This window comes from Dermacentor silvarum, chromosome 8 (assembly GCF_013339745.2).
Source record: "Dermacentor silvarum isolate Dsil-2018 chromosome 8, BIME_Dsil_1.4, whole genome shotgun sequence".
Classification (NCBI taxonomy): Eukaryota; Metazoa; Arthropoda; class Arachnida; order Ixodida; family Ixodidae; genus Dermacentor; species Dermacentor silvarum.
In genome coordinates this window covers 89,134,595-89,162,491 of record NC_051161.1, presented here as the reverse complement: position 1 = coordinate 89,162,491, position 27,897 = coordinate 89,134,595, and the positions used below count along the sequence as shown (strand labels likewise).

Here is a 27,897-nt window from a genome sequence, read left to right as displayed (position 1 = left end):
CTTATACAACGGCACAGAATCTATCGAATAAGAAAAAGAAATACTTGCTGTTTTGCGTGTGAAAGTCATGACTTTGGTCTTAGCAGCATTCAAGGTAAGGTTATTATCCTTGCACCATTTAGAAAAGGAAAACAGGTCAGACTGCAGGGCGCGACAGTCATCAACAGTGTGAATTTTCTTAAAAATCTTGATGTCATCGGCATATAGAAGGAAAGAAGAGTTCCGAATAACAGAAAGAACGTCATTAATAAAAATTAAAAAAAGGAGTGGTCCTAATACTGACCCTTGAGGGACGCCGCTAGTTACCAAGTAAGAAGACGACGTTTGGCCATTGACGTTAATATAACACGATCTATCAAGAAGATAACTGCGCAAGAGATTCACAACTGACGAGTCAACATCAAGGTTCGTAAGCTTGATCAGAAGCAGCGAGTGGCTGACTACATCAAAAGCCTTGCTGAGATCACAGTAAATGGTGTCAACTTGCCCCCTTTGAAGTACCGGCGTGGAGATCTGTGTCATGAAACTTGCGAGATTTGTGATAGTGGAGCGGCCGGTCAGAAATCCATGCTGATTCGGAATGAGCGAGTTCTTCACAGTAAAAGACAATATGTTGTGAAGAGCAAGCTCAAAAATCTTGGATGTAGCACAGAGAAGAGAAATTGGGCGATAATTCGACACATCTGATTTACATCCAGACTTAAATACAGGAAAAACACGAGCAGTTTTCCACATGTGAGGGAAAGTGGAAGTAGTCAAAGAGTTATTAAATATAGATGTCAATACTGGAGCAAATATACTGCCGTAAGCTTTTAGAATTGCGGAGGGGATGCCGTCAGGGCCGCAGGATAGGGAAGGCTTCAAGCGCCTAAGGCATTCGTGGACAAGCTCTTCATCAAACAACACCGCACTAGATGTAGGAACCATCGTGTGCTGCTGACTGACACCAGCGTTGAAACCTGCATCTTTATATAAGGAAGAGAAATGGGCTGCAAAACAATCCGCGACTGCTTGGACTTCTGCCCCTCTAGAGTCAAGTAAGCGAATAATAATAATAATAATAATAATAATAATAATAATAATAATAATAATAATAATAATAATAATAATAATAATAATAATAATAATAATAATAATAATAATAATAATAATAATGTTTAAAAACAAGTAGTCTACAAATAAAAAAGCGGGGAAGCTTTTCCAGCGTTTTGTATATCGCCTCTACGGAGGTATACATGTAGAACCAAAAATGGCATCTATTCTATATGCATGCAGAGAATATAGGAGCCATGTTACATAAGTGGCATTACAGAATTTTTGAACTGCGTAGGGGATTTACACCCTTTGCGGTAAATAATTTATGCAGGCGTGCCAGAGCTTTTCAAGCGTGTTTCGTGAACCGCGTAAGAATTTTGCCCAATGTCCGACCTGAAAGTCGACGTGTCACGAAAATACAATTTAAAGGGAACATGGGGCATCCAATGGGTGATGCGTGGGTGATGGGTGATGGCGGAGACCTGTGGGGAAAGTTTAATGTTTATGGCTTAATTATGAGTTTTGTAAGTAATTACTGAGCCTTCGTTCTCTCCTTATTTTTGATGCGTTACACGAGGTTCATAGTATGCTTCTCCGGTGCCCTCGCGGTGTATACTAAACGAGTCAGCTTGTTTAATTTCGGGAAAATAAGGGGCATTGTATGCGCGATGCATATCGGCGAAGTTCATATCATGCGGGTTAATTACGGCCTTTGCAGTACACTGCGTATGGAAGCGCTCTGGATAATTATGAGTGTTTTGCGAACGCCGCAGAATTTAACGCACTTTCCCGCGAACACTATAATACCACTGAGATGAAATCGTGTAAAAAAGAGAAAAAAAAACGCCGTGCGGGCAAGCCCTCACTAGTATTATTTTATGACAAGCTTGATGATGTCTTTTACCATGAAGTATTGCGAAACCATCATTTCTTTTTCTTTAACTCCCTCAGTAATTTGGCCATTATGAAGGCCTTTCTTACTGTTTCATTTTTTATTAGTTATTGCAGTTAGCACGAGTTAAGTCGTAGGCTCGGTTTGAGCGGTGAATTAAATTTTATGCCTAAGTGTCAAATGACCCAATGAGCGAAATGCCGCTCCACTAACCTGAAACCTGGGGAGGTGCGAAGCATGCAGTGATGCACCGCTAATTAAGCAATGACTCATGAGTGAGTGAGTGAGTGAAATAACTTTTATTACAGGTCCGGCGAGGACGCGAACTCGTCGCGCACCCGGCTAGTCCCACGTCGGGACCGGCAGGTCTAGCCCACCGGCCCGGTCGCGGGCACGCCGGACAGCCAGGATTTGCTTGTCTAGAGCGGGGCTACACAGAAGCGAGTCCCACTCATCTTTTCTGAACTTGGGGTATCTCGACCCGCACTCCCAGAGCATGTGTGCTAGAGTGGAGGTCTGCCCGCAGGACGGGCAGGCGTCGTCGCGATATACGTCAGGGTAAACTTCGTGCAGAACGGCCAGACACGGATATGTGCCGGTCTGTAAAAGTCTAAGCGAAACAGCTTGCGCCCTATTCAATTTGGGATGAGGGGGTGGAAAGACCCTTCTGAACATGTAAAAAAATTTTGTCACCTCGTTGTGAGTAGCGGGAGCATCCCTGTGGCCGTAGGGGGGAGGGGTGTCGGCTCTCCTTACAGAGGAAGCGCGGTCGGTGAGGTCGCGCGCAGCCTCGTGAGCAGACTCATTGAGGTTCGGGGGAGCACCCTCGACCGACCCTACGTGAGCGGGAATCCAGTGAATCGCATGATGCGTGAGAGCATCCGGATTGGAGACGCTAAGAAGACGAGCAGCCTGCTCGGCGATGCGACCCTTCTGAAAAGCCCTAACTGCCGTTTTGGAATCGCTGTAGATCTCAGACCCACGACCGCCTAGCAGGGCGAGGGCGATGGCGGCTTGCTCGGCGACTTCGGGGTCTGAAGTGCGAATTGAAGCGCTATTGGAAAGCTTGCCACTGGAGTCGACCACGACGACGGCAAAGGTCTTTCCATCGCTGTACTCCGCGGCGTCGACGAAGCGTGCTCTGATGCCTTGTTGATATATCTTTTTCAGAATTGCTACTCCTCTCGCCTTGCGTCTGCCCTCGTTGTGGACGGGATGGACGTTTCGAGGCACGGGGGCCACTTCGAACTTGTCTCGAATGCACCTAGGGATCGGGGTACTGACCCTCGAAGATACCACAGGAGGGTAACCCAGCTCTTCGAGGATGCGTTTACCTGCCTCTGTGGTGGTCAGGCGAGCGAGTTGCGCGCGTTCTTGGGCTTCGGCAACTCCTCGGCGGTGTTGTGTACCCCCAGCTTGAGGAGATCTTCAGTATGGGTCCTCATGGGTAGCCCGAGAGCCCTTTTCACTACTTTTCGGATGAGAGCATTGAGCTTGTCTCGCTCCGCTCTGAGCCAGTTGTGCATAAAAATCGTGTACGTGAAGTGGCATAATACGAAGGCGTTGATAAGGGTGAGGAGATTGGCTTCCTTCATGCATCTGTGTCTGTTTGCGATTCTGCGAACGAGGCGGAAGGCGTTGTCCGTCTTTGCGATGATCTTGCGGAGAGCCGTTCCGTTCCCGCCGTTGTATTCGACAAACATGCCCAGGACCCGAATGACGTCGACCCTGGGTATCACCCCTCCATCACAAGTGTGAAGACAGATGCTGCTTTCGGAGACTGGCTTCCAATCGTTGGGTCTTCTTCCCTTCTCTTTTCTGTAAAGCAGAAGCTCCGACTTGGCGGGGGAGCACCGAAGTCCGGTGGGGCGGAGATACTCCTCGATCACGTCGATCGCCTCCTGCATGGCTTCTTCGACTCTGCCCTCGCATCCCCCGGCGCACCAGATGGTAATGTCGTCGGCGTAGATGATGTGCTTGACGTCCTCAACGCATGCCAACCTCTCGGAAAGACCAATCATACAGATGTTAAATAGTGTGGGGGGGATTACGGCTGGAGCCCGACCAGCTTTCCTAAACTTACCCATGTATATATATATATATATATATATATATATATATATATATATATATATATATATATATTACACACTTTTTGCTAACAATTTTCTATTTCGCGTTTTATGGCGAAAGCAATTATATCGACACTTCAGGCAAATTGTCGCAGTTCTCGTCGCCGTGATGTTTCGCATTAAATCCAAAAGCCGTATACATGAGCGACCCATACACTGTGGGTGCGGGAAAAAGCACGTAACAGTGAGCCGAAAAGGATGGCGGCTTGATGGCATTATTTACCACGCGCTCAATATTCGGGTTAGTTGTATATAGGTCACGTAATCAGACGCGAATGGGGAGGAGAGCATGCGTCTTCTCCTCTAGCCCTGCCGTAGCTGTGAATGACTGTGCGCGGCTGACGCTTATGGGGGCCGCGTGCCATATCTAATTGTTGGTAATCATTGGTGGGTGCAATGATAAAGGGCGACCAGGGATGCCTGCTAACTTTATGCGTGTTGTCTTCCTTGCCGGGCTGTCTTTCTGCGCCCCTAGTGTTGCAGAGTTATGAGACAGAGGTCATCGCAGATCACTCACAGAGGCCGTCAGTAGTGGACATAAAAATAGGCAGATAATGTTGAGGAATCTAATTTTCAGAGTTGCGGTGAATTGCGCGGCTGTACGAACCGTTCGCCTCCGCTGCCGGCGTTCTTCACAATTCTTGCGTTGTGAAAGCGAATCCTCGAGATCATCCAGTGAGGTATTTACAGGTTTACATGGTCCGTGCTTACTATGTCCACTATGCTTACTTTTTTAATTTTAGGTGAATGTTTACTACAATTTATATGGCCACTATAACTAACGTATAGACTCGTGTAAGGACTACACTTTTCTGTCGCGATTTTGGCGAGCCTTTCATGGGACCGGGCCATCTGACCTCATTTTTCCAACTACAAGTATGAAATCCGCCGTAAACCTACGCGATCGCCTCCTCTCGACATCCAGTAGCGACGCGCGAAAGTACGCTGCGCGCGACAATTTGTTGTTGAGCCGGATCAGAATCAGCGCTTGGAACGCGATTGCTTCTCGGTTGGATGTCTTTTTTTTTTTTTTCTTTCTAATATTGGCTGTCCAATGGATGCGGCCCTTACACAGGTGCGATCCTTACACGGATTTACACGGTAAGAATCTTCCTTCGTGTAATTGTCTTCTACTTCGCTCCCGGCCAAACTGCACTCTTTTTTATATTTTTTTAGTACTTTGAGTCCGAGTATAAGCGCTGCGGCCTGCCTTGACCCAGAGATTCTTAGCACCCTCTGCCGCGTAGCAGGTCTGACCGCCGCCTTGGTCAGGTGCTCCGCAGCCACTGGGAACTGAGGGCCATGGGTTAATTGTCGGAGTCATGAGGGAGGTAGTGGCCGAATACTGCACCAGGGAGGCCAATTCCTGTTCTGGTGAGGGAGTGACTTTGATGAAGCTTAGTGGGCCTGCCTAGTTTGGTTGCACCTGAACTAGTATAGCCCCACTAGCTCTCGGCAATATGTATTTTTTTTTCTTTGCCGGTGTCAGGCACCACTCCATGCCTGAAAATGTAGTGGAATGGAGCAGGATTCGAACTTACGACCTTCAGATTTGAAGTCGGGTGTTCTACCTCTACTCCACGCCACCATTCTGTAAAGGAATATGTTTATCTAGGTCAATTACTCACAGGGGACCCTGATCATGAGAAAGAAATTTACAGAAGAATAAAATTAGGTTGGAGTGCATACGGCAGGCATTGCCAAATCCTGACTGGGAGCTTACCACTGTCGTTGAAAAGAAAAGTGTACAATCATTGCATTCTACCGGTGCTAACATACGGGGCAGAAACTTGGAGGTTAACAAAGAAGCTCGAGAACAAGTTAAGGACCGCACAAAGAGCGATGGAACGAAAAATCTTAGGACTAACGTTAAGATACAGGAAGAGAGCGGTGTGCATCAGAGAACAAACGGGGGTAGACGATATTCTAGTTGACATTAAGCGGAAGAAATGGAGCTGGGCAGGCCATGTAATGCGTAGGATGGATAACCGGTGGACCATTAGGGTTACAGAATGGATACCAAGAGAAGGGAAGCGCAGTCGAGGACGGCAGAAAGTCAGGTGGGATGATGTGGTTAGGAAATTCGCAGGCGCAAGTTGGAATACGCTAGCGCAAGACAGGGGTAATTGGAGATCGCAGGGAGAGACCTTCGTCCTGCAGTGGACATAAATATAGGCTGATGATGATGATGATGATGATGATGATGATGATAAGCGCTGCTGCGCATGACTTCTAGACTTCTATTTATTCTGATTTTGAGTGAATCCGGCTTGGCATCACTTCGGCTACTGAGTGAATTCTATATGCAAGGTGTTTCAGCGAACACGTTAAAAAAATTTAAAGGTTGTCTGTGGCAGATAGCACAATTCTAGTTCATTAGCTCGTCTACTCGAAGAGGCGGAAATTACTTGCACAAAAATCGACTGCTTAAAAAAATTAACCAATTATGTTTTTAGCTAATTACCTTATAGCCAATTTTGCAATTTACAAATTCTAGCCGTGGAGTTCGGATCAACTTGGAACTAATTCTCAGGCTGACACCAGTGTCGAGATATTAATTTTCTAAGTTTGCGGAGAACGGCATTGGCGTGCCAATCACTTTCTTAACAAAACGTCGTTTTACCCGCCGGGGTGGCTCAGTCAGCTAAGGCGTTGCGCTGCTGAGCACGAGGTCGCGGGATCGAATCCCGGCCCCGGCGGCCGCATTTCGATGGAGGCGAAATGCAAAAACGCCCGTGTGCTTGCGTTGTAGTGCACGTTAAAGAACCCCAGGTGGTCGAAATTAATCCGGAGCCCTCCACTACGGCGTGCCTCATAATCAGAACTGGTTTTGGCACGTAAAACCCCAGAAAGAAGAAAACGTCGTTTTATGCATCGAAGCACAAAAGTATGAATAGATATATAAATTATGGGGTTTTACGTGCCAAAACCACGATCTGATTATGAGGCACGTCGTGGTGGGGGACTCTGGAATAATTTAGACCACCTGGGGTTCTTAACATGCACCTAAATCTAAGTATACGGGTGTTCTAGCATTTCGCCCCCATCGAAATGCAGCCGCCGTGGCCGTGATTTGATCCCGCGACCTTATGCTTAGCAGTCCAACACCATTGCCACTAAGCAACCACGGCCGTTTAGCACAAAAGTAAATCGTACGCCAATGCATGTCTCCGCAATGTTCGGGAATTAATATCTCGAAACTGGTGCCATCCTGAGAATTAGTTCCTAGTGCATCCGCCTTGCGAACTCCATGGCTAGAATTTGTAAATTGCAACATGGGCCATAAGTTGATATGTTAAAAACCTAATTGGTGAATTTTTGTAAATTAGTCAAATATGTATTTCAATTCTTTGTGCAAGTAATGTCCGCCTCTTCGAGTAGACCAACTCATGAACTAGAATTGTGGTATCTGCCACACGCAACCTCTAAAATTTTTTTGAAAGTGTTTGCTGAAACACCGCGTATTTCTGGCCTCTGCATGCAAGAGGCGATGTTTCCATCCCTGATGCGTAAATGTTGTAAATAATTAGAAGAGCTTTTTTTTTTTTTTTTTTTTTTTTTGTCGCCAGTCGTTAGCATTGCCTACTGGGAGGAGATACAAATATCACTCACGTGCTTTTTCACACGCCGTTGATAGAAGACTGCCGAAGTCTGCAGGTTTTTGTTAGGGTCAAAAAAGCACGGAAAGTAATTTGAAGTGAGGTGAACATACATCAACGTATTCATTCTCTAGGCATAGGCTATCCATTTAGTTGCCTACCTCCTTCTCTTTAAGAACTCTAATAAACTTTGTCCTGTGTATATATTTAAATATATTGTGTCTGTGCATGGAGTTCTCAGCGGAAATTATATATATATATATATATATATATATATATATATCATGTTGAAGGGTATCATGTTGAAGTGAGGAAACAAGGATGAGGTAGCCGCTGTTGGTGCTTCTAATGCGCCTGTCCTCCTATTGTCAGTATGTGCCGAAATAAAGCGAAAGTATAAATTAAAAGCCGTGCACGTCCGCGCCAACAATGATGCCATACCGAAAGCTTTTAGCCACAACAAAAGTGAAAAGGTAGAGGCAACGCAAAAGAATCCTCAAATTATGTGGGTAACAGAACTCCGGTAATGGCACTTTACGGGCGGAGGGAGAGGCTCTGCCCCCCCCCCCCCCCCTCTTTTCTTTGGGAAAACTCCGGAGGGGGCTCGAGCCCCGGAGCCCTCTCGTAGTCGGCGCCTATGGTAAGCAATCATCGGCAGGAAACTAGGGAATATGGTTCACTCAATGAGAGAAATGAAAGACATTTAAATTGAGCGCGTATCTGTTCACTTTCAGGCTCTTTCTTGGCCGCGATGTCGCTGCTGATGTTAGTCGGGTGAACAGGCACAAGTTCTCGCAGTCTCGCAATATCCAAAGCACCGTGTTCGAAAGTATGACTGATAGTTTGTTGATATGGCATGACTCGTCCTACTATCACAAGCAAGGCATGGCTGAACGAACAGCCGTGGTTACAATTCCCTTTCGTTGTTCTCAGTGCTATGTCCCACTGGCTTCTGCTAGTCGGAGAGTCGTCTCTTCCTCTCTGATGCTGAGCCGTGCTCCCTTCTGGGCAGCAGAAAATAGCATCTTTATTTCCTCTCTCTGAACCACTATCAATATCAGCCACGCTAATGTGTACTAAAATGGTTATGCTACGCTCTGAAACGCTGCACAATTTTGTTTAATGTGCTTGCAAGCATCTTGCACGATAACTGATCACTAGCGCCCTCTAGGAAAACGCAGGGAGTGACAACTGTGCGGCGCATTCTAGCAGATTCTAGAACTCATTCTGGAGTGAATAAAATCGCGACGGCGTGATCAAGCCATTTTTGGTATCTTTGTATCGCTGCCGTATATTGCGATTAAAATGCCAAAACTCGACGAGGTAAGTGGCCATAGTCAATTCCCCTACAGCGATCGCTTGTGGTGTTCACCCTACGAGTGAACATTTACAAAAGCCGCGATGACTGCATGCGTGGAAAACGTGTGCGCGCGTTTAGTCGCAGTTTGTGCTGCTCGCGCATGGATATCCTGGATTTTCGTTCTAGCCCCGCTTGCTTTCATCCCTCACAAAACACTTTACCCAACATGTAAATCAGACTTCAGTGTGCTGGACCGTACGAAAGGTTATGCCGTTGGAATTCCACGCGCTAGCAACATTTGTACTACACTTCGCCTTCATGCTTTGTACATCGCATTACTTCTTTCGATGCGATAAACATTCTTATATAGCCACATAATTACTCTACCAGAGCAGTTTTACGCGCGCCGTCGTTCATATTCAACGCAAACAGGACTTCGTGCAGCATCACATTTCCGCCTACCCGCAGTGCACCCATTGTTTCTTGCGTTACAACTAATAACTCTGGAGAGTTATGCGCATTAATGAAAACACCGTTCACCGTATGGCTGTACATGAACGTTGTACACATATTTTGGACTGGTTCTGTCGCGTCGTGGCACGTCTGCCTCGTATCACTGCTGCATTTCCACAGCAGAAGCCCTCTTATGTGCAGCAAGCGTGGCGTAGTCAGAAAAATGTTTTTTCGGGAGGGGGTCACGTGCCCAGTGTTTCATCCCCTGACTACGCCACTGGCAGCGACGTTCTCACCCCAGCTATTTGAATAGAGTGACACTTTTGGCAGAAGACCGTTTACATGATCATCTTTATTCCATTCATCTACAGCTTCCATGCTGAAAGATCACATGGCTGTACCGCACGCTATTTAACGACAATACAGGCACCAAAAAATACAGATCAACATCTTCATTGTCTTGGCTTCTTTCTTGCGAAGGATGCAAGCAGGCATGCTTGAAATCGTAATGTGTTGTGCTTAATCCCAACAATGCTGGCCTGACTGTCTACATGTTCTTGCTTGCAGCTGGAGCAGGACCTCGTGGAGCTGCGTGCTTTGGAGGCAAGTGCCCAACGCAGTCGGGTACAGCAGCTCCTGTCCATTGAGGTTCGCAAGCTTGAGACAGAACTGATCCGCGAGCGGGAGCGGCTAGAAGCTGTCGCAGCTCCCTGTGCAGAAGCCAGGCATGCCACCTCGCAGCAGTCGCGCAACACCACTTTCACAACCAAGATCAAAGACTATGGTAGGCTTGCATGCACAATATTCCCTTAGGAACTATGAGACAAGCTCATTTCTCTCATCACCTCTCTTGGTACTTGGTACTTGCAGGTATATGGGTTGCTCTAATTTAGCTCTCCGGACGGGCTGAAATGAAGACACAGGACGAAGTGTACAACCTACAAATTGCATTTCAGATGAAACAATGTGAAACCTCTTTATACAGATTAAGTATGTTGTTTATATATGTGCCAACATTGCTGTGGTGAACAGACCAAGAAAGGCTCCTTCCCACCTCATTTACTTTCTGTGGTGCCATCACACCAGGAATTAGTCCCTTATCTTTAGTCCCCAAAAGCGAAAGCTGCCATTTGGCAGTTGCAAGCTGGCTAACTTAAAAGTTCCTCAGTGGGACACACCACTCACACAACAAAGTTGCAAATGTACTTGTCTTGTTCAACAAGCAGAAGCTGAGTAGTATGATAAATCGCATAGAAAAGGGTGCACTTCTATGTATAGTACAGCACAACCATAAGTTCATCTCTACAGCTTGACAATGCAACACGTTTTGGGATGCGATGTCCAAATGTTCTCATGATTCTTCATGCTGTATTATATCTTGTGCAGGAGATGACACGTCAGTGACAGGTATGCATGCTTGTGCCTACTTTGCATGTGTAATACGGGTGTCACACACTGCATTTCTATCGCGATTGAGCAGGATGGGATTGACTTTCTAGCACAATGGGCTCCTTTGCACAAGCTGCGGAAGGAAGCCAATAGTGGTCGAGAAATTTGATACCATTTGGGCTCGATCATCATCAGAAGTGCTTGTATGACACTGGTATAAATTTATCTGGTATCAACATATAAAGGCTGTGTTTTGTTGAGCATCTCCCTGGCAGTAAGCAGTCTTTAGTGAGCTTACTTGTTCATCCCATTTCACATTTCTTTGTTGCTTAGATTTCCTGACATGTCAGTGCCTTTCCCTAACATGGAAGCATTGGAAACCTGTTCACCATGCGATCGAATTGCAAAGCCTCCAAATAGCTTCAATCTCACTCATTGCATTGCAGCTTGGGACCAGTCGGACAAGTTTGTCAAGCTGTATATAACGTTGCCCGGAGTGCATGAACTGCCCCCAGAGAGCATCAAATCTATATTTGGCACACGGTGAGTACACTTACAGCAGCAGCACCTGAAGTCTAGTGTTTCATTGGGCGTTTGGATACTTGGAAGCATGTTCTGTAATAGTTGAAGTTCCATGGGTATGATAGGAGAAGCAATTCTTTTTTAACAAACACTGCCTCATGAAGCACCTGAAAAAAAAAGAAGTATTTAATGTGCATTGGTTGACCTCATTGTCCATTGTGTAAATAGTTTCCTTCTCCCCTTATTCTATCTCCTCACTTCCACTGCTGACCGTCATTCAGGTGTCAGCAGATGTAACTAGACATTTACAGCGTGGTCAGCAGTAATTTCCTTACTTTCCCTTTCTTCATGACATGTAAAACTTAACCAGTTACTAAGTGAATCGAGTGGTGTTCTTTAAAGCTCAGCTCGAAGCCTTTGCACTTGTGAAAGATGTCTGAATACTACATGGGAGGGCTCTAATGTTGCCATGGTTAGTGGCATAGTTGACTGGAAAACTAAGCACAAATAATTTGGACTAAGACACATGAAACAGATGAGGACAAGCGGTGGTCCTTCTGTAGTGGCATAAGTGTGGTGGAAGTAGATGATCATTAGACGGAAATGGGCCTAAGGAGCATCTGTAATAGTATGGGCGATTTTACAATCATACGCTCAAATTGGGCAAAGAAAGAGCCAGGTCTGTCATTTGAAATGTGCTGCAGCTAAAACAGTCCATCATCCGGTGAGTGAAAAACTCGCTTACCTTCGTACGAGATGGTTGTCAGCTTTTGATATACCACGATACTATTATGTTGTACATGTGACTGCAGTGCACGGGAATAATCATACCAATCTCTTTTTCATAGGCGGTTAGAACTTGAGGTCAGTGCTTTGGCCGGTCGGAATCATCAGCTGCTCATCACCAGCCTCATGAATGACATTGTTCCTGACTCCAGCTACCACAAGGTGAGAGATATGGTTGTCATAATGTAGTGTCACCATAATGGTGACACTACTCTAAAGCCAAGAGACTTACAAAATTGGAAGAAGAAACAAATATGGCATCACTCACATGGGCATTTAAATTTAAATGCAGTTGCATGCACTTGTCAGTTGCACCTCCTGCCTTGCACTAAGGGCTTTAAGCTTATATGTTGAAAATCTGCGCCATACACAGTTTACCTAAAAAGCTTAGGCGTGAATACCTGGCAGTGTGCAAATTGCGAATGATGTGTTATGTCATCAGTTCCTTCTGCACATATAAAGGCATGGGAATAAATGAAGATACACGCTAGCTTTTGCCATTGTTCATGTTGCGTTGTGTGTTGTCTCATGTGCCCGATATGTGCGTCGTGCCTGCTTCTATAACACATTAGTTCTTACAACGCACCATGTCAGTTCATCTCGCCCCGTAAGATGCAGCTGTAGCATTGCCCAGGGCTTCCTGGACAAGTTTGAAACCATGGGAAGTGTGCCTTTTCTTGTTTCGTAGCGTGTGGTGCTTTCAGTGCATTGATCATGATCAGTATGTTGCAGCAGATTACTTTTCATGGGAAGTTGTAACAGCATGTTACATCGCGCTCATGAAATTATTGCTTCCTCCTTCAGGTGAAGACCGACATGGTGGTAGTGTTCCTTCGAAAGACATCTGCGGACAAGTGGTCGGACATCAATGAACTCGAGAAAAAGGCAAAGGAACCAAAGTGAGTAACAGGAGTATGTTGCATCGCATTTTGTTTTTAAAAGACGGCGAAAGGTCCTCTTCCCAAGTTTGTAGCATGCCTGTCGTTAATTAAGAAGAAAGTAATATTGAACTTTCACTTGTGCTAGAAGAACTCAGTGATGCCATTACTGCAACCAGCGAGTGGCTGGGGCACTTTCAGTGTACAGTAAAAGCTCGATGATACGATCACGGCTAATACAAATTTCCGGATGATACGAATTTTTCTGTGGTCCTGGCCGAGCCCCATTACTTTGCAACGTGCTAGAGAACGGTTTTTACGAATCGATTTTCAGCCTGCGTTGGTTGATATGAATAAACGCCGCCCCACCGACGGCCGCGAAAGAGAACAGCGCAGCATTCACGCGCTTTCTCTCCTTCTCTTTTGGTGCGGAGGCGCAGCGCCGGACAGCGCGGACTCCGCGACTGGGCGCGAAGAGTTTGAAGCGGTGGCGCTTTTGGTGCTTTTGTACTTCTCCTCCTTTTCTGCGAGCCGTCAGATGGAGTGGCTGCTGCGCTTCGGGCCGCGTTCTTCGTGTTTGCGCCATTTTGCCTAGTCGCAGCGAGCTATGTCTCGCAAGCGGAAAGCACTCTCCTTTAAAGAGAAATTAGACATTCTTCGAAAGGTCGATGAGGATCCCAAGAGGAAGCGGACGGAGTTGGCTAAGGAGCTAGGCCTCGCAACGTCAACACTGAGCACAATTGTTGCACAGCGAGACCATCATGAAAAACGTGTTTTCGTTCAACGTCAACGCGAAGCAAGCGAATTCGAACGCGCTTATTTCGAACATACCGCGCACCGACAATGCTTATAGCAGCACGCCAAATCACGCGGCGGCGCCTCCGACCGGCATTGCTCCGACACCGCCATAGAGCAAAAGCTCAGAGAGACCCCTCAATGCCGTGCGCGAAGGAACGAAAAAAAAAAAAAAAAAAAACCCGCGGCGGAAATATCACCCTCTCTCAAATTGCAAGGTCGCCGTTTCTGCATCGCGCCGGAACAAGCGTGTACGTGCCGACTAGAGTGTTCTAGACAACCGTATTCTAGCACACAATAGTGCCGACGTCTCAGCCACGCGGATAAAATGGCAGTGAACCCTTCTCTATTTTCTAGTCACATGTTGACCTTGCACGCTGCGGCAGCAGCGCAGAGGGAAGCAGCGGCGGAGGCACAGTCGGGTCAACGAAACTGCCACGCCCGCAAACGCTCGCTTCCCGATAACGGCAGAAAACGAAACTTCAGGGGGCGGCTAAAATAAGCTGGCGCCAGCACGGCGGCGGGCACGCACGGAGATGTGCGCACGGAGTCGAAGGTGAGAGCTACGAGGGAGTTGAGAGGGAGGGCGAGGGGAGCCACCGAAGCGGCGGAGTTGACGCGGCCAAATCCGCTTCCCTGGCGCGCCCTCCTCCCTCACCTTCGACGGTCTCCGCGCGCACCCGTGTGCCGGCGCCGCCCGCTCGCTCCCTGAAGCTTCGTTTTCTGTCGTTATTGGGAAGCGACCGTTAGCCGGCGTGGGCAGTTTCGTGGCCCGCGCTTGCTATGCGCTTGCGCGCCGCGATATTTCACGACTCGCACCGTTCGTGCATCGTGCTATGGTGCACGAATACTTCAAAAATACGTCCTTTTAATTCGAACAAATTTTCGGGCCCCTTCGAGTTCGAATTATCGAGATTCGACAGTAGTTTTAATTGTGTTTCGATGATACAAACTTCGGCTAATACGAATATTTTTCGTGACCCCGCGAGATTCCTATCATCGAGCTTTTACTGTATTCGAATACTAAAGTTGCTGGCTGATTTCTTGAACATGGAAGTGTCTGAACACCTTTCGTGTCAACCGTAGTTAAAAAGAAAATGTATGAATGAGTGGAATTTATTGCTATTCAGTGTTGTGCCTCAGTGAATTAATATCTACTTGAAATTTTGAAATTTACAGGCCACAGGGCCTTTGCCATTTGTGTTTGTGTCATGCTGCCGTAAAGTGCATGCTACCTTTATTGCAAGATGCTGGGAATCAATATGTTGTGCGAGTTCAATTTGAAGCTCTTTGCCCTTATGCGAGGTTTCATAATTTCATCTAGTAAATGGGCAAACTTTAGAGGTACTTACTAGATAGTTTTAGTCTGTCTGCCAACATCTTACCACTTGAAGCTTACCGGGTCGTTGGCACTTGATGAAGCTTAGCAGGGTTCCCTGGGACCAACATGCTTGAGAACCCTTGCTCAAAGGCATTGTCGTTAGATGAAGCATCACAAGATGTCGCTACGAGGATCCAGTAACCCAATATTACGCAAAAGCCATTGTGTATATCAGAATACCAGACATACTAAAACTCTCTGCTGTGGTGCTACCAATTGCCCATGTGTTGTGCTCACATGCCTGATTGCCACTGAGCTTTACTAGTACTACAAACATAGTATGGTAAAACCTCATTAATTCGGAAACACGTCCTTTGGCCCCGGCAGGCATATGCATTATTTAATGTAATGAAACTCGTTAATTTGGACGTATTTGGCCACACAGCGGTTAATTCGGACAACTCGGAGCTCGGCGAACTTGGAGCGACGCAAACTAGCCATAACGGTGTTAGCGTCCACCGAAACGAAGCGACGGAGTTCGCACCGCCATAGCCATCGGTGGAAATCGTATGGGAATGACAGCAACGCCAAAACGCTTCGTGCCTATTTGAGCATTGAAAGCCTTTATTCTTGCGCTTGCTGGCGCGCATAGACCGCGTTGGCCGCATGCCTTCAAAACTGCGTAGTCGCCATCCATGATCGCGTCGATAGCAACTGCGGTTTTGTCCGCAGCAGTTTGCGGCAAAAAGTTTCATTTCACTCACGTAAGTCGGCCGTGTGCCTTCAGAACTGCAAGGTCGCTGTGCGTGATCGCGTTGACAGCGGCCGCGATTGCGGCAAACAATAGTTTTGTTTTTACTCAGTGCAGTGCTGTCGAGGACAAAGAGCACCATCGACATCGCGATAGGTGGCGACCTGGCGACACGGGCGAAAAAATAATCGGGATGTGCGTGCAGTAGTGAAAAACGTGTCTCAGATGAAGACGAACGCTGCGGTCGCGCTGTGAAGGAAGTTCGAGAGACCTTCGCCGCTGCGAGCGCTAATCAGTCACGAGATGAGAATTGCAGCTTTCGCATTGCGTTTGTGCAAAATAGAAACAGATTCAGTCAGTAAATATTTTAATAAAAGCGTGTTGACGTAGTAAGCATTTGGTTATTTTCTTGGTACCCTCGATAATTCGACATTCGGACATTTTTTTTTCGGTCCTGTGAAATCCGAATTAACAAGGTTTTACTGTAGTTACAAGTTCCTCGCAACAACTTCTCGATGGGTGGCGGTGAAATTTGAAAAAATTCCAACACAGCGACATTGAAAAGGGCTACCTAGCATCAGTTTTATTGCAAGCTGAAGTCCAAAATTACAGTTTGGCACTAAATTGAAGATCTCTTCACAGAGTGGCACTTGAAAAGCTGTGAAATTGCCTAGGCAATGAAAGTGAGGATATGGGCAACAACCCAATATTGCAGCTAATTAGTTGATGGCCACCACTTTAGAAAAATGGAGCGAGATAATGTGCAGTGCCTGGAATATCGGTAGCCATTATACGCTGGTTTAATCGATGTTCGAGCAGCCTAGCAGGTCTGAAAAAAATCGGTCAGTGACTGTGCCACCAGTTGTGAGAGCCCACAATGACAATCCAACTTTTTGAACGAAACTGAGACACCAAATGCACATGCAGAAGCTCCTTTAGCAGTGTCGAGTTGAAGAATGCATCTTCTCTTATGTAAATTTCCGCAGGCATAATTCAGGGAATGTTATAGCTTGGACTCAGTCATCTGCATCATTAGTAAGGGTTGAAACTTGTGCGCTTGCGCACCACATTACTGCATTGAAGTTGTGATAGAAATGAAATGGAAATCTGTTACCAGTCGACATGTGCCAAACTGTAGGCCCAGTGCCTTCATTTATACTTTCAGGGATTCCATTGAAACAGTGTGTTCTGCTCAATTACACAACACACCGAAGCCGCAAATGTGACATTGATTTCTATTCATGCAGGGCTCCAAAGCCGGATTTAGTGGATGGCAGCGACCCGGGCTCATCGTTGATGAACATGATGAAGCAGTTGTACGACGAAGGCGATGACGAAATGAAGCGCACAATAGCAAAAGCCTGGACAGAAGCACGGGAAAAGCAGCAGGAAAATGGGGATGGACTTTAGACCTCATCATTGGAATGAAGCGCACAATAGCAAAAGCCTGGACAGAAGCACGGGAAAAGCGGCAGGAAAATGGGGATGGCCTTTAGATGTCCACACTGTGGCAGGGGTCCCACTGTTGTGGAGGAAGTGAAGCAGCTATGTCTGGCGCTGAAAGAACGGTGCATTCCAGACTAGCTGGTCAAACTAGACTGTGCCATTCCTTGAGCCATTGAGCAATGTGCCGCCCAGATTAGGCAAGCATTCACTATAAGCAGTTGCAATCCCCATATAAATTGGTTCTGTTAATGACGTGAAGCCTCGCATGAGCGCATTCAAAGGCATGTGTACTGCCTACTTGAGGAGCCACAGTGTCCAGCGAGCAAGCATTGTGAACTGGAGGGATCCCCTATAGTTGGCAGTGGCACTTCGCTCAAAGCTGATGTGGCAATAGGCGGCTTTTTGTGAAGAGTGTTTCGGGTGTGGTTCTCAAAACTGGAGCTGTCCTTCAATGTGCTTGGAGTGAAAAAATGTTCATAATAAATGTACATAAACTTTCACTGGTTTTATTCTGGCAAAATTGTTCTTATTGTCAGCACCAGCAAGGCAACATGTGCCATGACTGGTGAACATAACCATGACCTTGGTCTGCCCATTGCATTAATGATACCTTGGCCAACAGCAAGGACAAAGGTAATACCTGTACACTGAAACTTGCTTTCAGTTTTGTGTGAAACCTTTTTTTTTTTGCAGGTCTATGCCTAGATACTTACCAGATGCAATATTCTTCTGTTTCATCCAGAACAACGATGGTTACATGCATCTGTCTTCTGTAGCAATGCGGGATTCAAAGTATAGCTTATCTCAGGAATGGAACACGCTGTGCAATGCAATTCGCTGTAACGGTGACAGACTACTCTTGTTTTCTAAATTTTTTGTTTTCACTCGCACCGGTGCGAGCGGCCACGATGGCAGTAACCACAAATCCTGAGATTGCATTGATTGCATTGCTGTGCTGCAATAAAAAAAGTGCAACCTTATGAAAGGGTGAGCGGTGACGGGACTCTGAAAAGGATAGCCCAAGAGGAGGAATGTTGCTCCCGTTAGCTTATTCAGGGAGCTTACACCCAATCACTCAGTGTGAACTCAAATTGTCTAGGTGCTTCCAGCGAGTCTAGTGATTGGCATTTGCTGTATCTTCCTGCCGTTTTAGTAGATGATTGTTCTAATTTCTTCTTTTTTCCTTTATTGCATCTGACAAGATTGAGATGTTTTAGTAGTAAGTGGCTTTTATATAAGGACAAAATAAAAGTGCAGTACTGTAACTGTCTCTCGCTAAGAGGTCACCTCAACAGTACTGCACAGGGAAGGGTTAATGGGAATAATAGAGAGGAGTGAAAAGAGTAGAGTGGCAAGACCCCAAATAAGGGATGAAGAAGTAGCAAAAATGGGCTTATATCCGTGTGTAAAGGTTTGTGGACTCAAAAAACTCAAGCAGAGCTGTGAAAGCTCGCTTGGTTATAGATGCATGTCCGCGCGGGAATAGGAAAACGGCGTTGTCCGTGGGGATTCCAAGGCGGCGATATGCGGCTGTTAATGAATCACGGGCATGGGAATAGCTGGCGCATAAGGCTTACGCATTACGCCTGTACAATGCTTTGTACTGCGCAGCCGTGCACACAAGCACTTATGCTTATGGGGGCTGATCATTACTTTGTACAGAGGTCAACACGCTTGTCTAGAACACAATCCTGAGGGCCAAAGCAGCTACCAAAGCTTGAGCCGACCACTAGGTTGAGAGAAATCAATAGAAACTAGAAATGTAGTCACCCAATCTCACACAGCCAATTTGTGCCACGTCATCTTCAGATATTGCCAATGCAGTCCTGAGAACGCGGTTCGTGCGTGAAGTGTGTTGACTTCTACAAATGTTATGGAAAACAATAAACTTCAAAGTGAGGTCAGTCACCTGCAGAATCTTGGTTTGAGCTAGTTGCTGTCACATTACCTAAAGATGTCTGAATAAAACTGATGTCCACTAACCCCAGCTTCTTCACAACTTTTTAGAAAACACCTTTAGCCACTTTGCTAGCACTTAATACAAAAATAGTATGACAAATGCCTTTAGGCTGCTTTTCAACACTTTTTCAATGCTGCAGAATGCAAGGTTTTGCGACTGTTACTCCACTTAATTTTAATAATGCTAAAATTAACAAATTTGTGTGCTTCAGACTGCGCCGAAATTTGAAATTAACATCTCCAATTTGCTCTAAAATGATTTATCAACTCCAAAAATTGCAACAAAATTGCGGCATTCCCACCTCATGTGCTGCATTGTGTCTCATCAGGCACTATTCCATTGACCTGCTACTCAACACAGAGGTAGTCCTCAGGCTATAAATGGATATCACGAAAGTGGTCATGGGATGACAATGACTATTTCCAACAAACATTGTTGGGGGTCCTCCAGGCAAAAAGCTGAGACATACATCTTGAATGTGCCTGAAGGCCCTCACATCGGAATAGGCAAGAGGGGATCACACAGTGGTCCCCTATTCTTGAAGCAATCGCCACACCATGCAGATCCTTTCAAGGATCAAGATATTGAATCGCTTTGAAAGTTCATTTAGTACTTGCACCATGCCCCTCTGAGCAGGAATGATCGCATCTGATAGAGCTCACTATGCCTTGGTAGGAATAATTTATAAAACAAACTAGCGCTCATCGGAGTTGCAAGACCTACAAATGTGCAATACGTTGCAAAAATTTCACGCTTCCCGGCTCAAGCAAGGACGGTGTTGTGCCGCTGGCATGAGCGTTGTGTGCACTAACAATCTAACCACTAGAGTTTCCGCTGAGCTGCTGTGTGTATGCGCTGGTCTGAGCAGTAAACGTCAAGCCAATGTTATCTAATAGTATTTCACTGGATGCTGACTAACACCAATGGTTTATTGTCGGTGTCGTCTCGTGCACCATTGAGGTGCAAAGCCACTGGCGGTGCTTGTCACGTTGCAAGACCTGGTAGGCTGTTTCTTTTGCTAGCAAGAGTTTCCTTGTGTGCTGCTCCACACCAATATGTTGCACCCACATATAGTCAGAACATAGTCCAAGGTGTTCTAGCGGAACGGTAAACCTTGCTGTCGCCGTCAATACTGTGCCCTTCGAGCGAAACTGCCACATTTTTAAAGGCAAATGCCTTTTAATGCCTCATCGTTCAGTCGACCTTCAACGTCCTTGAGCGAAAACCATGTCATCGAAGCAAAATCATACACGATGGCGACTTGGTGTAGTAATTCACTTACTACACCGACCCGGCATTGTGTCTTACCTATATGCAAACGCTCACACAACAATTGTGATGGTGCGTGGGTCACCGTCGTCGTGTTCTGTAAGTAACCAAGCAATGCTCACGCCTCACGCAACAATTCTGATGGTGCGCGGGTCAAACAAGCAACGCTCACGCAACAATATTGATGTTGCGCGGGCCACCGTCGTCATAGTGTTAAGATAAGAGTTAATTCAGGCATTCGAACCCACGACCTTTGGTTGGAGGAAACCTCGAGCTTATGTGGTAGTTGAACCCACCACCTTTAGCGTTAAGGCGAAGTTAAGACATTCAAACCCCCGACTTTTGGTGGGAGTCGAACCCATGACCTTTGGTGTTAATTAGGGTGAGGTTAGTTATCATCATCATCAGCCTATATTTTTATGTCCACTGCAGGACGAAGGCCTCTCCCTGCGATCTCCAATTACCCCTGTCTTGCACTAGCGTATTCCAACTTGCGCCTGCAAATTTCCTAACTTCATCATCCCATCTGGTTTTCTGCCGACCTCGACTGCGCTTCCCTTCTCTTGGTATCCATTCTGTAACCCTAATGGTCCACCGGTTATCCATCCTACGCATTACATGGCCTGCCCAGCTCCATTTCTTCCGCTTAATGTCAACTAGAATATCGGCTATCCCTGTTTGTTCTCCAATCCACACCGCTCTCTTCCTGTCTCTTAACGTTAGTCCTAAGATTTTTCGTTCCATCGCTCTTTGTGCGGTCCTTAACTTGTTCTCGAGCTTCTTTGTTAACCTCCAAGTTTCTGCCCCATATGTTAGCACCGGTAGAATGCAATGGTTGTACACTTTTCTTTTCAACGACAGTGGTAAGCTCCCAGTCAGGATTTGGTAATGCCTGCCATATGCACTCCAACCCAATTTTATTCTTCTGTAAATTTCTTTCTCGTGATCGGGGTCTCCTGTGAGTAATTGACCTAGATAAACGTACTCCTTTACAGACTCTAGAGGCTGACTGGCGATCCTGAATTCTTGTTCCCTTGCCAGGCTATTGAACATTATCTTTGTCTTCTGCATATTCATCTTCAACCCAATTCTTACACTTTCTCGATTAAGGTCCTCGATCATTTGTTGTAATTCATCTCCATTGTTGCTGAATAGGACAATGTCATCTGCAAACCGAAGGTTGCCGAGATATTTGCCGTTGATCCTCACTCCTAAGCCTTCCCAGTCTAAGAGCTTGAATACTTCTTCTAAGCATGCAGTGAATAGCATTGGAGAGATTGTGTCTCCTTGCCTGACCCCTTTCTTGATAGGTAAGTTTCTACTTTTCTTGTGGAGAACCAAGGTAGCTGTGGAATCCTTGTAGATGTTTGCTAAGATATTCACGTATGCCTCCTGTATTCCTTGAGTACGCAATGCCTCTATGACTGCTGGTATCTCTACTGAATCAAGGTTAGTTAAGGTACAGTTAAAGTAGCGTCAATTAAGGCACTCGAATCCGTGACCTTCAGTCGGAAAAAACAATAAGAAGTAAGAACGCACTATAATGACAATGTCAAATAATTTAATGAATGTCTCTTGAGCGTGCAGGCTTTTTTGCCTTCATCCTCTTTGGCGTATGCTAAAAAGACCGTCATTTTTTTTTCCAAGTTGTATATATCTACATAAGCCACTTCTGTACACGTTCTGTCCAGCCGAGTTATCCTGGGTACTGGGTGGTCTTGCAGACATTTAGTGGCAGATGAGCTTGTGATGAATAGGGAGCCACTAAAGAAACAGACTCCAGGCTGCTAATGTGTACTTAAGATTACTTGAGTGTGTAGGAAACTGCTGGCAGACACAGCAAACAGTGTAGTACCCACCTTCTGTGTGGCTGGAAAATGCAGCTGTACCTGTTGGAAATCCAGTGGTTAGTGTGCAATGTAGGCAGTGGAAGGGACTATCTATATATAAGGCGGAGAGATAGCATTAAGGGCCCCGTGTCGCAGAAAATCCGGTGTCAGCGTCTGTGTCCGTGGCGGAGAAAATCATCCCAAACCACCCCAACCACGCAGTCCGTCCGGGTGGTGCAGAAGCGTCAGTGACCAAAACTGAATTTCTCAAATTAAAATCCATCAGAATAATCGTAAAGCACGACTTAACCACAACCTAGAGACATGGTAGCGTTGGATTGTAATTTGAATGTACGAGAAAACACAATTCTGTTACAAGGGAACTGGAACACAAACCCCTTTTGCAGCATTTCCACCATGCCAACAGTGGCGTGCCCGGGTAGGTTACTTGCGTAAACACCATCCAGATGGCGCTCGCCTCCTCGGCAGCATAAAGCCCCTATATATAAAAAGTAGCGTCACGCTTTGAAGAATGCCGCTGCCTCCTCACACACCCTGTCCGAGGCTGACGCTGCGTCGGTATTGGCCTAATGGCTTCACGTGGACCGTCGTGCCGCCGTGCGCTGGCTGCATTTGTTTACGATCATGCTCCATCGCCATTTTCGCCCAAGAAGCGTCTACCGACTGGCGAGGAGCACAACGATAGCGGGGCTAACACAGTCGGCGATCGTCGAATCTGATCAGCGGTGAAAGATAAACAAGTGCACGTGTTTCAAGTGGTGTAGGTGGTGAAACGGTCAAAAAAGGAGCGCGAAAGAGGGAGAAACGAGGAGGAGGGAAGGCGGAGGAGGAGAGTGTCACTACTTTTTATATATAGGGGCTTTACGGCAGCGTATAAGGGTAGCAGCGCACAGAGGCGAAGGTGGAGAAAAAAAGAAAGCTGCAGTTGCCGGGAAACCTGACAAGCATTCGGGGATCTTTAAATGCTATTGCGTTCCACTCTTAAAGGTGAAGCTTAACCATCCCCCAAATTTTTTTAAGCCCTTTGCCCGGAGAGAAGCATATGTAAATAAAGCCATAGAGTTTCACGATTACTAGAAGGAACTGTGGTGCAAGTGCCTACGGGATCAGCAAGCAGGGTGCTTCAGCCAGTATGAGAATTATGGGAAGTACATGGATTTGCATGAACTTAATCCATATGGCTTTAAACGGCTTTGGGACTTTCCGATCATTTTTATAACTGGGCCACGATTTTGTAGCGAGGCATTATGACTTATTCTACTCTAGTCTTATCATCCACCGCTCGCGGCTGGCTGATCCCGTTGATTATGCGAGCGGACCGTTGCTCCGACCACTGACAAAGCGCGAAAAGGCATTATTACATGAAAGGCATCGCTACAAAATACCGGCCCTGATCATTTGCAACAAGGTGCCGTGTTTTCATTAAGCAAGCATGAATAAAATTGTCCAACAGCAGGAATCGAACACAGGGCCTCTAGCACAGAAGCTGAATTTTGAAACCATTATGCCACGGATGCATGCATTGACAAGGGGCATAGAATACCATTAGGAATTTTGCGCGAGGAAGCCAGCGCGTTGAGACGCTTGACGCATTTAAATTTTGCCACATCTACAGGTGGAACCACTGCAATTTGTAGCGATTATGCACATTTGCAGAGTCTTGTTGCCTTTTGCATTTAGAAAAGTATAGTTTGCTTTGAAATTTAAGCCAATGAAGGCAGATAAAGCGCGATAAACATGGTCACATGAACATCTGAAGCCACCAGCATGAAGATCAGATAAATTCATGTATACTAATTATCGTTTCCACGGTGACTGAATGATCGCATCACCAAAGTTCCCTCTAGTAATTATTGTAGGAAGCTCTATGGAAAAAACGAATGCTGGCACTCTGCAGTGCTTCTCTTCACGATGACACCATACTAGTTCCAGAGCTCTATGTATTGGTATATTTTGCAGCTAAATTGACACAAGCGAGCATTTAAACACCACTGTGGACAATGTTGAGTAAAAAAACTGTTGGACGCATATGTCTTTATACTGGGGCAACAATTTGTCAGGTGGCTTTCGGGTGACGATTATATTAAAGTTCCAAGAGCAGAAGCTACAGCAAGTCGAGTTTCAAATGTCATCTTGGCCGTCCACTGCAGAATGGTCATTGGTCACCAGGAAATGGCGATGAAAGGAAGACTAGAGAACGAACCCGTTATGGCATAGTTGTTCTGCATGTACGCGAGGTTACCTACGTGTTGAAGGTTATAACGAAAGCAGATGTGAAAATTCTGCTCAGTGCACACAACACGCTCTCCTCTCTTTGCCATGTGTTAAACAAAAATGTAGAAAAAACAGAATTGTGAAAGAAAACATCTGTGACACTTCCTTGGATGTAGGCGTCTGTAGTTCTGTGGCATCTTTCTTTCATGCGGCCAAAATGGTTGATGTATCAAGATATGCACACTAGGTCAAGTAGCTATGGTAATTCATTTTATAATTGCACAATCTTACTTTACCAAGAGCAGCATGCTTCCAAGATGGGCAAAGTATTTCGTGTTGACGAAGTAGTGATTCATGTGTGTGGAAAGTATGCCTGCTATATTGCAGCAACACAGCAAAGAAATTGTGAAACATGCGACAGTCTGCCAATGATGTTTTTTATGTTAAACTGTCTTGCTGCTATATACTGCAGCTGATATGCAATACAAATTGGGCTGAAAGGGTGTGGGGTCTCACACGCACTCTTGGGACAAAGGAACGACAACACAGTAGTTTAAACAATCAAAAGGGCATTTATTGCACCTTTCATACACTAATACAAGCTAGCCGAATTACTATGCATAGAACATTAACACGGATGCGCGACAAATCAAGGAAGTCCAGCTCACCGCGACCGGATACCGAGCAAATGTGTTCGCCCCATGCTATGACACCATCGCCTAGTCAGTTCACATGTACGGTCACGTGAACGGTAGCGCGTTAGAACGATCCGCGTTCCTCCATACCGGTGCCCTGCTCCTAGCCACGCAAGACGATCTCGCGAAGCGTGGATCGGCGCACGCGCGGGACGTCCGCATCGCTCACTGACCCCAACCCGAAGAGGAAGCGCCTTCGACCTTTTTCTCCCAAGTCACCCCGCCGTTCGGTGGCGTTAGCATCGCAACACTTGCGCCATCTCTCGCAATGCGCCGCAACCACTATGACCGCCGCCAGCGCTTAGCCACGCGAAGAAGCCGGACTACAGGAGATGCGAGCTATGCGGGGAAAACAACATCAGGGGACGCGCGAGAGTCGCGCATCCCCACTTCCCCCGAACCTTAAATCACTACACATACTCCGGCGAAACATGTCACAAGGTCTATCAACACGCGCGTTGCGAACAAAAGTTAGTACATGCGACAGTGGCCGCGCCGAGGAAATGTCCACACGTTATCCACAACATGCGAGGCGACATTGTCTCTGAGGTTCACCGCTGACGTCCGTTGGTCACAGCACCACCTCTGCAGATTCAATGGCACGACTCCAGCACAGGACTCCGGAAACGGCGACGCAGAAGTCGGCACGCATGTTGCGTCGCTCGCGCCGACGCGCCCTGCTGGCGAGAGCCGCAGTAGCCGTTGGTGACTGCCGCCGGCTCTTTTCCCAGCCGCTGAGGGTTGCGAGCCAGACATAGGCGGCTGCCGAAGTCGCTGCGCTGAACTGGCCACAGGCATGTCCATCGCCTAGGGTAGCTCGATTGTAGTCCGGGGCAGCAGCGCTGACGATGTGCAGGTAACAGCAAACCAGGGGTGACTCCGCTCACGCTGCGTACACTCAGCGCACTCGACAAGCACTAAAGTAGTGCAAGGGTGAGGAACTCGGCATACGCATCGCCCACGTGGTACAATGTTCAATTCGGCTAGCAAAATTTCGGGCGGCATTTCAGATGCTAAATTCACGTGAACAAGCTTACTTTCTTGAGTCAAAGGAGTAATTTCAATTCGTGCGAGGCGAACTAACGAGGGAAGCAAGGTGCGACACCTCAACACCACGGTCCACCAGGTTGTGTCCCTCAATGTGCAGCAGGCGGCTTTGTAAAACCTTAGGCCTAAGGCGTCACTACTTTGACAACAACCGGCATCAAAAAAAAAAATCACTACCCAAAATGGGCACAACAGGCAGCCGCGTGGAGACGTTAGCTCTGTGAGGTGGTCCTACCCCGCTCGGTGCACACAGCATCCGAGTTGACAGCGCCCACCGTTGCCCACCGTCCCAGATGGTGTCGGAGCGCCCGGTGCCAGGCCGCAATACCAGTCAGCCCGTTGCGACACCCATGGCCCACGGCCATCTAGCTCCCTGAGCCGCGACTTCCGAAGTCAAAGAGATAGAAGAAGCTATTTACATAAGAAATTCGGACCACCTACGAGGTTTCCGTACTCACTCGGTTCAAGCTTACCAATGCTCCGCAGGCGCTACGCCTCGCTCTCCCAGGATGCAGACCACGTGGCTCTCGTACCGACGAGTGTACTTCAACAAAACACTCGCAAAACTGCTTAGCATGTTGAAAAGTTCAAACACGCTACAGCAACTGTCGCCTCGCTCAAAAAAGCACGCCGCCAACACTAGCGATCATAATCCACACTAGGACTACGCTTCGGTTGAAACAAAGGTTGTCTCAAACCGAGCAAAACTTAAAATTATCGTCCGATGCCCCAAGAGGCCCTACGTTGGGCGCCAGATGTGGGGTCTCACACGCACTCTTGGGACAAAGGAACGACAACACAGTAGTGCAAACAATCAAAAGGGCATTTATTGCACCTTTCATACATTAATACACGCTAGCCGAATTACTATGCATAGAACATTCACATGGGTGTGCGACAAATCAAGGAAGTCCGACTCACCGCAACCGGATAGCTAGCGAATATGTTCGCCCCAAGCTACGACATCATCGCCTAGTCGTTCACATGTACGGTCATGCGAACGGTAGCGCGTTCGAACGATCCGTGTTCGTCCATACCAGTGCCCTGCTCCTAGCCACGCAAGATGGTCTCGTAAAGCGTGGATCAGCGCACGTGCGGGATGTCCGCATTGCTCCCCGATCCCAACCTGATCAGGAAGCGCCTTCGACCTTTTTCTCTCAAGTCACTCTGCCGTTCGGTGGCGTTAGCATCGCAACACTTGCGCCATCTCTCGCAATGCGCCGCAACCACTACGACCGCCGCCGGGGCTTAGCCATGCGGAGAAGCCAGACTACAGGAGACGTGAGCTATGCGTGGAAAACAACATCAGGGGACGCGTGAGAGTCGCGCATTCCCCCCAAGGGACACTAAAGGCAAGTACAAAGTCGACATGGACTGTTAAAATACCATTCCAGAAACCTGGCAGCTAAGAAAATACTTACTTTACGAAAAAGAATTGTATCTGGTGGGTCTGCATACCTTTAGTCCAATTCAATCTGCCCGCCCCCGAGCGGGTAGTGGTGCTGTTGTATAGCCATCACCACCTTTTAGTGCTGTCGATGAGTAAAACGGCACCCGACGAAC

The 27,897-nt window shown here is 46.9% G+C and overlaps 1 protein-coding gene across 1 annotated transcript; it reads left to right on the top strand.

Annotated features, from left to right (window-relative positions):
- The first annotated feature begins 8,843 nt into the window (after positions 1–8,843).
- LOC119461550 (calcyclin-binding protein) lies at positions 8,844–17,799 on the top strand. The gene is made up of 6 exons (XM_037722892.2): positions 8,844–8,981; positions 9,979–10,195; positions 11,247–11,343; positions 12,171–12,270; positions 12,913–13,007; positions 17,101–17,799. Exons 1-6 carry the CDS (start codon positions 8,964–8,966, stop codon positions 17,261–17,263), a joined length of 690 nt encoding a protein of 229 aa, XP_037578820.1. The 5' UTR covers positions 8,844–8,963; the 3' UTR covers positions 17,264–17,799.
- The last annotated feature ends 10,098 nt before the right edge of the window (positions 17,800–27,897 follow it).